This window comes from Giraffa tippelskirchi, chromosome 2 (assembly GCF_054371585.1).
Source record: "Giraffa tippelskirchi isolate mGirTip1 chromosome 2, T2T-mGirTip1v1.2.pri, whole genome shotgun sequence".
In the NCBI taxonomy this organism is placed as follows: domain Eukaryota; kingdom Metazoa; phylum Chordata; class Mammalia; order Artiodactyla; family Giraffidae; genus Giraffa; species Giraffa tippelskirchi.
Window position 1 is genome coordinate 65,706,012 of NC_137276.1, and position 10,382 is coordinate 65,716,393.

General features: G+C 43.1%; 1 protein-coding gene across 16 annotated transcripts in view; it reads right to left on the reverse strand.

Annotated features, from left to right (window-relative positions):
• The window catches only part of SGPL1 (sphingosine-1-phosphate lyase 1), a 129,980-nt gene extending 119,638 nt beyond the window's left edge, over positions 1–10,342 (reverse strand). For 5 of the 16 annotated variants that reach the window (XR_014076225.1, XM_081567909.1, XM_081567683.1 and 2 more), the window contains exons 1-2: positions 9,007–10,329; positions 721–830 (exon numbers count right to left, since the gene is read on the reverse strand). Coding sequence is in view for 5 of the 16 variants with exons in the window: in XM_081567683.1 (XP_081423809.1) it covers positions 721–750 (30 nt within the window). In the remaining 11 variants the exon portion in view is untranslated. Of the gene's footprint in view, positions 1–720; positions 831–5,953; positions 6,097–9,006 lie in introns of those variants that run through there. The other 11 variants (XM_081567827.1, XM_081567742.1, XM_081567803.1 and 8 more) reach the window with 8 other exon arrangements.
• Between the last annotated feature and the right edge of the window lie 40 nt (positions 10,343–10,382).

Genomic DNA, 10,382 nt, shown 5'->3' on the forward strand with positions numbered 1-10,382 from the left:
CATGGGAAGGGCAGGGTGACACGGCCATTCCTACCTGCCTTACGTCTCCTCTGAGCGTCCCAGGATCAGAGCAGTGACTGGGGTTCCGAAGTCTCCAGAAACCCTGGGGTCCACTGCCAACTCGCCTCCTGGTGGGCAAAGCAGCCCAAAGCTAGTCCTTGTGGATCTGCTTGAGGGGACTGCAACACTCAGTTTTGAGGTGCAAACCATCATCTGCTACTTAGAGACAGATGTTGCAAGGGTCACTGCAAAGGAAACCTACTCATTCAGACATATCTCAAATACCCACTCTGACTATCCACCTCTCACATAAGTCAAGCATTCCAAATGTATAAACCATTCCACTGACTGCCCAAACAGCTAACGAAACAATCCCTTGTTATTGCATCATCTTAGACCCAATTAAAAACTCGTTTTGTCCAAATATTCTTATAAGTCCCTATAATATACAAATCATTTCAGTCCTTTAAAGCAAGTTGTTTATAGCTATATGCCTGCTTGTGACACTGGATACATCCCTCCGGGGAAGTCTTACAAAGTCTCTAGTTGAGAGCAAGAAGTCCAGAGGGGATTGCCCAGTGCTGTCTCTGGACACAACCTCACAACCACAGCAAGTCAAAACCAACGCTAAGTGTCAGAGAATCCATTACAGAAAATGCATGAACGAGGGTCAGCAGAGATTGCCTGGGGCACAACCCAGACTATTTGGAAAGTGCTTACCTGATAAGTCTCCCATAAATGGTAATCCATAGGGGGCTTCCCTGGCAGGTCAGTGGTTAAGACTTTGCCTTCCAATGTAGGGGATGCAGGTTAAATTCCTGGTTGGGGAACTATAGTTCCACATCCCACGTGGCCAAAACACCAAGAAACATAAAACAGAAACAATGTTATAACAAATTCAATAAAGACTTTAAAAGCAGTTCACATCAAAATAATTCATGAAAAAGATGGTAATCCACAGCAATAAACATCTATCAGTAGATGTACTGATCTGTCTGTGAATTAAATTATATACCTGGAGAGGATGACCTCTGAGGGAAGGTACCATACAAGGCCCAGTTAACTGAATGTTCTTCTTGAACTTGGCCCACAAGGCCCCTGGGGATCAGCCCCTGCCCTCTCTCTACCTTCAGCTCCCCCATCTCTACCTCATTCTCAGACTTTATGCCCCTGGCATAGTTAGAGTAACCATGTAATTAATCATCTAATCTGGGACACTTCTGAGGCTGAGGACATATTAGTAAGTTTTCTGGGAGAGCAGAAAAAAATTGGACTGTTTTGTGCCGTCTGGGATTTCTGGTTTCCCTAGCCATGTGGAATTACTAAGAGTTCCTATAATATGCCATGGGCTCTTATATCTCCAGACTTCTGCATATACTCTTACTTCTTGGAACATCTGCTTCTCGCATGTCCACTGAGAGCACCTTCTATAGCCCACTCCTCTGTGGAGTCTTCCCCAAAACCCACAGATGAACGTGGAGTATCCACTGTCCTTATTACATTCAATCTTCAGTTTTATTGATGCCCCACAAGACCAGTAACCTCTTAAAGATACTTATTATCTCTTTCCATCTATGTGTTCTCTAGTGTATTCTATGTTGCAGATGACACCACCTTTATGGCAGAAAGTGAAGAAGAACTAAAGAGCCTCTTGATGAAAATGAAAGAGGAAAGTGAGAAAGTTGGCTTAAAGCTCAACATTCAGAAAACTAAGATCATGGCATCTGGGCCCATCACTTCATGGCAAATAGATGGGGAAACAGTGGAAACAGTGACCGACTTTATTTTGGGGGGCTCCAAAATTACTGCAGATGGTGATTGCAGCCATGAAATTAAAAGATGCTTACTCCTTGGAAGGAAAGTTATGACCAACTTAGATAGCATATTAAAAATCAGAGACATTACTTTGCCAACAAAGGTCCATCTAGTCAAGGCTATGGTTTTTCCAGTAGTCATGTCTGGATAGAGTTGGACTATAAAGAAAGCTGAGCGCAGAAGAATTGATGCTTTTGAACTGTGGTGTTGGAGACGACTCTTGAGAGTCTCTTGGACTGCAAGGAGATCCAACCAGTCCATCCTAAAGGAGATCAGTCCTGAGTGTTCTTTGGAAGGACTGATGTTGAAGCTGAAACTCCAATACTTTGGCCAACTGATGCGAAGAGCTGACTCATTGGAAAAGACCTGATGCTGGGAAAGATTGAAGGTGGGAGGAGAAGGGGATGACAGAGAATGAGATGGTCAGATGGCATCACCGACTCAATGGACATGAGTTCGGGTAAACGCCAAGAGTTGGTGATGGACAGGGAGACCTGGCGTGCTGTGGTTCATGGGGTCACGAAGAGTTGGACATGACTGAGCAACTGAACTGAACTGAACTGAACTGAGAGTTTGAGGGGAGAACTTGGGGTGGAAGCAGAGAATAACACTTAAGTTGAAAAGAGATAGGAAACTTGTTGGATTCCATGAACTTAGATCTTTCTGGAGAGCTCAGACTTATTCTCTCTTCTCTGATGTCTGCTCTTCTAAGTCAAACTTCCTGAATGCTGACTTAGCCCAGTCTGTAGCTGCCAGCTCCAGAGCTGTGAGTCCTGCTCAGATGACAGGTTACCAGGTAACTGACCATCATAGGAGAGACAGGTGGGGTGGCTGAGCCATATGGGGTCATTAGTCATGCCTCTTTCTTTCCTCCTTTCTTCTCTAAAATATCATCAAACAGCTAGTCACAGACTTTGGGCCAATAGAAACACAGGTAGGTAAACCCAAGAGCCTGGTAGAGACTCAATTTTCAGAGCAGTTAGGTCTCAGCAAAGTACTCAGTGGTACTGGCCACAATCCAGAATCCCATGTATGAAGCAGAAAAGACACAACAGGTGAGAAAAAGGGCACGTCATCACAGGATTTTCTCCTGTACACTGATGGGAAATAGCACTGGGATAATACAGCAGCCATTCATGAAATGTTTGCTTGATTTTTCAAATAGTAAGAAAAAAAATACCATGCATTAAGCCTTCATGATGGGTAAGGCACTGTGCTGGGTGATTATATGCATTATCTCATTTATGCATCAAACAGCTCTATAAGGTTGGCAGAATTATTATCTTTATTTTACAGATGAGGAAATTGAGGCCTAGAGGTGTCAAAACTTATCTAAGACCGCACAGCTAGAGAATGGTAAGTCTGAGTATCTCCAGAGCCTCTGTTCTGAGGACTTTTCATGGAATTGAATGAAAGCCCAACAAAGCAGAGGGGGTTTCTGAATTCCAAAAGCAGGTGAGTAAGCCCTCAGCAGAACACCAATTTAGGAGGAGAGGAATCTAAATTCACAGCATAGACAGAGTCAACAGAAGATCAATGAACTAGGGAAAAAATTTTTTAATCACTCATATTACAAATAAATAATCTAACATACATCCATATAAGGACTAACAAACCAACAGAAAACTGGACAAAGGACATGAATTGAGATCACAGGGAATATATACAAATAGCACTTAAGCATATGAAAAGACACTCAACTCCATTGATTAAAGAACTGCAAATTAAAGCTAAACTTTTTGGCTCAGATGGTAAGGAATCTGCCTGCAATGTAGGAGACCCAGGTTCAATCCCTGGTCGTGAAGATCCCCTGGAGAAGGGAATGGCTACCCACTCCAGGATTCTTGCCTGGGAAATTCCATGGACAGAGGAGTCAGGCAGGCCCCAGAGCATTCAGTCACAAAGAGTCAGACACAACAGAGCAACTAACACTTTCACTTTGCAAGGTAACATCATCTCCTATAAACCTGGAAATTTTGTGGAATGCAGCTATTGTGACCTTAAATGTACAATATATTTGAAAAGAAGGAAATTGAAAACAAATGACTTAAGTATCCACGTTATGAGATTACAAAAATACAAACCAAACTCAAAGAAAGTGGAAGAAAGAAAATAAGAGAACCCCAAAACCTAAAATTTTTGGTAGGGGTGGAGAAGACTTCTAAACATAATAACCCTGGCAGGACTGATCAAGGAATGAGAGAGAATGAGTAAATTCAGTGCAATATCAGAAATGAAAAAGATATCAGTATATCACTGTAGTTTCTAGAGACAATACAAAGACATGTGAAAGTTAAAAAAGTAAAAGTGTTAGTCACTTCTGACTTTTTGCGACCCCATGGACTTGTAGCCCACCAGGCTTCTCTGTTCATGGAATTCTCCAGGCAAGAATACTGGAGTGGTAGCCATTCCCTTCTACAGGGGACCTTCCTGATTCAGGGATCAAACCTGGGTTTCCTGCATTGCAGGCAGATTCTTTACTGTCTGAGCCATCAGGGAAGCACTGAGAAGTTCCTAGAGACAATACAAAGGCAGAGCCGATGCTATAAACTTGAAAAGGTAGATGCTTTGGAAAAATTCCTTGAAAAATGCAATAGATGCCAGTAGCAAAATTACAAAGGTATTAGAATTAAAATTATTTGATGTATAAATATGAAAATTTTATAGCAGATGTGATTTTTAAAATGTTTCAAAGAGCAATAAAGAATACACTTGAAATAAGTGGGGGAAAAAATAGAAAGCCTTAGCAAAGAAATAGGAGACATAAAGAACCAAAGGAAAATTGTAGAACTGAAAAATACAATAATTGAATTAAAATCTCAGTGGATGGGCTCAAAATCATAATAGAAGTGAAAGAAGAAAGAATCAGTGAACTGGAAGATAGAACAATAGAAATTACCCAGTCTGGAAAACAAAAACCAGACCCCCAAAAAATGAAAGTGAACAGAGCTGTAGGGACCTGCGGGACTATAACAAAAGCTCTAATATTTGTTCTATCAAAGTTCCAGAACCAGAGAAAGAAAGTGCAGAGCTGAAAAAGAACTCAAAGAAATAATGGCTGAAAACCTTCAAAATTTGGCAACAGACAAACCTAGAGATTCAGGAAACTGAACAAATCAAACAGAATAAAGCCAAAGAAATCCGCATGCAGACACATTATTATTAACCTTCTGAAAACTAAAGACCCCCCCCAAAAAAAAAGCATCCAGAGGAAAACAGCACCTCATCTATAAAAGAAAACAAATAAATAGAATGACAACAGATTTCTCCTCACAAATCATGGAGATCAGAATGTAGTAGTACAGTATTTTTCAGGTGATATAAAAAAGAAATGAAAACCCAGAATCCTATATCTAAGCAAAAATATCCTATAGGAATGAAGGGGGAAATCAAGACATTCTCCATATGAGGAAAACTAAGATGATTTGTCACCAGCAGTCATGCCCTAAAAGAATAAAGAAAGTTCTCAAAACAGGAAACAATAAGAGAAGAAACCTTGGAACATCAGGAAGGAAGGAAGAAAACAGTACGTAAAAAATATGTGTAAATAGGCTTTCCTTCTCATGAGTTTTCTAAATAAATGTTTGACAGTATATATAACTGCTTGATATGATTCTAAATGTATATAGAGGATATTATTTAAGACAGTGGTATTATAAAAGGGGAGAGTAAATTACATAAAAGGAAGTAATATGTCTATACTTAAAACCTTCACTTGAACTGGTAAAACAATGAAACCAGTAGACTGTGGTAAGTTTTTATATATAATGCAATACCTAGGAAGGGAAGGGAAGTCGCTCAGTCGTGTCCGACTCTTGAGCAACCACTAAAAAGTTATACAAAGAGATACACTCAAAAACACCATAGGTAAATCAAAATGGAATTCTCTGCAGATTCTTTACCATCTGAGCCACTTAGGAAGCCCCAGCTGAAACCTCCATAAAAACCCAAAAGGATGAAGAGTTTGAAGAGCTTCCAGGTTGAGATGTCCATATGTTGGGAGTGGCATCCCCAGTTCCACACAGATAGATGCTCCTGCACACAGGACCTTGTCCTATGTACCTCTTCATCTGGCTGTTCATCTGTATCTTTTATAATACCCTTTACTATACACTGGTAAACATAGGTAAATATTTACCTGAGTTTTGTCAGCCATTCTAGCAACCTTTCAAACCCCAGGAGGGGATCATGGGAACCTCAATTTAATGCTGGCCAGTCAGAAGTACAGATAACAACCTGGACCTGTGCCTGATGTTGTTAGGAGCATGGACTCATGTGTCTGAGGTCACAGAAAGCCAAATTCTGACAGTGGGTGTTTGCAGCAAAGTAAGGGTTTTATGGCCACACACCCAGCAAGGAAGTGGGAGATAAGTCTCAAGTCCTCTCTATTTGGTCTCTGAATGAGGGATGTTTTGAAGGGAAGAACAAAGAGTCTAGGATTAATCGTCATCAGGTGACACTTCTGTGACTATAGTTTTGGGATTCAGGAGATCTCTAGTTTAGGATTCTTTGGCCAGGTTGTCAATGACTCAAGGCCTGTTAGTTCACATTGCCCTAGAGAAACAGCGTGACTTAGACCTTAATGATGATATCTATGGTAGCAACTTTAGGGCATTAACAATGTTGTCAACAACAGCAATTTTAGTCATCTGACTCTGGTTGGTGAGTGTTCAGTTAGCACAGGACTGAGGTCAGAGGGGACAAGAAAGGGAATTAAGTTTTGCATAGAGAGATTAATCAACTTGGTAAGGGAACTGGGTTTTAGTGAGACTCAGTTTCAGGGTCTGAAGAGGGGGAAGCCTTGAAGGACTGAGCTCTTAACCTGTGGGGTCTGATGCTATCCCCAGGCAGATAATGTCAGAGTTAAGTTAAACCTGTAGGACACCCAGTTGGTGCCTGCTGAAATGGAGAAATGTACGGTGTGGAAAAACCCCTACACATCCAGTTTCAGAAGTACTGAGAGTGGAGGAGAAAAATAGAGTTTTTTCCTTGATGAAGTTTCACATCACTAAATATCAAGATGTGTTTAAAACTACAGTTATTAAGAGAGTGTCCCTGGTGGCTCAGACGGTAAAGGATCCGCCTGCTATGTGGGAGACCTGGGTTCGATCCCTGGGTTGGGAAGATCCCCTGGAGGAGGGCATGGCAACCCATTCCAGTATTCTTGCCTGGAGAATCCCCATGGACAGAGGAGTCTGGCAGGCTGTAGTCCATGGGGTTGCAAAGAGTCAGACACGACTGAGCAACTAAACACACAGTATTGCTGGAATGGTAGACTCATAAAGCATTCAAAAAGAAGAATCCAGATATAGACCCACACATATTTGGACAATTGAATTTTGACAAAGATGATACCACAGAGAAGCAAGTCAAGGATAGTGTTTTTTAAACCAGTGCTGATCAGGGACTTCCCCTGGAGGTCCAGTGGTTAGGGTACCATGCTTCCTTGCTGGTCAGGGAACTAAGATCCTGTGTGCTGCAGTGTGGCCAAATAATAGGGGGAAAAACAGTGCTGGTCAAAGAGATATTTGTAGGGGAAACAATATGGCTCTTGACCTCTAACTTACACCATACACAAAAACCAATTCCAGATTCCAATTCCAGATATAAATATGAAAGGTACAATAGGAAACTTTCCAAAAATAATATGGAAAAAAAATACCTTCATAACTTTGGAGAGGCAAAGATCTCTTAAACAGGATGAAAACACCATTCATCACTAAGGACAAAATTAATCAATCTGGATAAATTAAAGTTAGGAACTTCTCTCCATCAAAAGACTACATTTGGAGACAGAAGAGTAAGCCATGAGGGGAGAATGTACTTTTCTTATATGTAGGAAAGGATTTCTCTGATCATCAACTTCCTCATCTGTAGAGTTAAATGAGATAGTATGTTTACAAGGATTAGCTCAATGCCTGTCACATAAGAGGTATTCCATAAAATTTTATATTGCTTCTCTTATAACTGAGGCATCTCAGCAGGATGATTGCACCTCAAACCATTTCCAGGCAGACAAGAATCTCCCTCCTCTTTTTGATGCTCAATAAAGAGGTGGCTCAGTAGTAAAGAATCCACCTTCCAATGCAGGAGACACAGGCTCGATCCCTGGGTCAGGAAGATCCCTTGCGGAAGGAAATGGCAACCCACTCCAGTATTCTTGCCTGGGAAATCCCACGGACAGATGATCCTGGTGGGCTACAATCCATGGGGTCGCAAAGAGTCGGGGCATGACCGAGTGACTGAACACAAAGAGCAGTCAGAAGGGTTTCCCCTGAATTCTCTCATAAATCTTATAAAACAGTGTTGAGGGCATCTATAAGGTACCCCCTTCAGTCCCAAAGCTGCAATCTGCATGGAGACCCGGTGTCCAGTTTTAAACACCACAGTGGTAGGGGTAAGAAGTGCAACGGGAGGATGAGTGGGTTTTATTCTTGACTGAGTCAGGCCACATTGTGCGAAATCCCCCAGGTGAGCTGAAAGCAGTGCAGAGGGGCTGGCAGGAGGGAAGAAGCCCTCTCTCCTTTCAAATACAATCTCATTTGTCATTGTAGCCACCAGGATTCCCAGAAGCATGCAAGAGGGGGCTTTCAGAATGGTTTCAAAGGGATCACCTCATTCCTGCAGAGACAAGCCCAGGAGAAGCCAGAGCCTAAAACCCCTAGAGGCGAGGTCAAGTTCAGAGGCCACCCCAAAACAGGTCACTGCAGTGGCTTGAGTCACCACCCCCCAGAGGGTAGGGGCAGAACTTTTGAAGGACTTGTGTTTGCCTCTAGCTATCCTCCTTCCTGCTCTTCTCCCCAACAGAGGACATAGAGTCTAAAAGCCTCGGGCCACTGATAAGAAGCCAGGGAGGCTGAGAAGAAAACCTTCCAATAGGCCCACACCCATCCATTTTGAGGGTCAGCAGCCTCACTCCTTGGACAGCACCAAGCGCTGTCTGCAGACTCTTCCGTTTACAGAGCCTGTTTACACCCCTAGCAGCCTCTGATCTCACCTCAGTCCTGTGGACAAAGGATTATCCTGAGCCCCCTTTTCAGCTGAGTCTCAAAGAAACAAAGTAAACTACCCGCAGTAGTTCTCAGGCTCAGGACTCATCCTACCCCCCTCCATCAAGATACCCAGTAACAGATTAACTACAATAAAAAAAAAAAAAAAGATACCAATAACAGTAGTGATTAGTATTATTACCCTTTGTGAGCATCTCTTGTGCGCCAGGCATCTGAGGAGGTGCTTTGCTTCTATCAGCTCATTTGTCCTTCAGAACGACCTGAGAATCAGGTGAGGACACCCCATTTTACAGGCTCCGAGAGGGTAATAACCTAGGAGATCATATCTGGTGCCAGGGACTATTCTAAACACTTCCATGTGCATTACATTCAGTTCAGTTGTGTCGCTCAGTAGTGTCCAAATCTGCGACCCCATGGACTGCAGCACACCAGGCTTCCCTGTCCATCACCAACTCCTGGAGCTTACTCAAACTCATGTCCATTAAGTCGGTGATACCATTCAACCATCTCATTCTCTGTCATCTCCTTCTCCTCCTGCCTTCAATCTTTCCCAGCATCAGGGTTTTTTCAAATGAGTCTGCATATCTGAGGTTATTGATATTTCTTCCGGCAATCTTGATTCCAGCTTGTGCTTCATCCAATCCAGCATTTCTCGTGATGTACTCTGTATATAAGTTAAATAAGCAGGGTGACAATATACAGCCTTGATGTACTCCTTTCCTGATTTGGGACCAGTCTGTTGTTTCATGTCCAGTTCTAACTGTTGCTTCTTGACCTTCATACAGATTTCTCACGAGGCAGGTCATATGGTCCAGTATTTCTATCTCTTTAAGAATCTTCCAGTTTGTTGGGATCCACACAGTCAAAGGCTTTACATTAGGCAATCTCAAAAATCCCATAGAATGAGCGCAAGGATCATCTCCCATTTCAGAGACACGAGAACTGAGGCTCAGAGACAGGTAAATTGTCTGAGGCCTCACAGCTAGGAGTACAGCTGGAACTGGAATCAAGTATTCTTGCTACTGTCCCACACCTCTGGCAGCACAAATGATGCACCTAGGGCAGGTCAGAATCCCATAGAGACCCCTGCCACTGACAGCCCAGGGCTCTTCCACTCAGTTCTCCTGCCTGGAGTAGGGCTGCAGGAAGGCTTTGGATCCTGTTGGCGGCCACCTACTCTCCATCTAAGAGACAACTCTCTGAGAATCAACCCCCAGAAATAGGGCGCTGGGGGACAGACTCCTTCACAGTGGCCGATAGCCTGGTCATGCCGACAGAGCTGGCACCCAGCCCAACCAAACTTTTTTGCCAGATTTTCTCTCTCTGCCTGAAACCAGCCCCTGATTCTCATTTTCTCCCTTGGGCCCCATTGAAAGTACTGAATGGGAAAGAGAGGAGCCTGGAGGGCAGGCGAGCGGGGGTACCCGGTGAGCCCTTCTGCCCCTCCAGTAAGGTTAAGAGGAGCTGGCTGGGGGTGAGGAGAGGGGTGCTGGGGAGTGGTTCTGGAGTTGAAGGGCAGGGGTAACCTAGCAACCACTGGCTGATGCAGTCACAAAG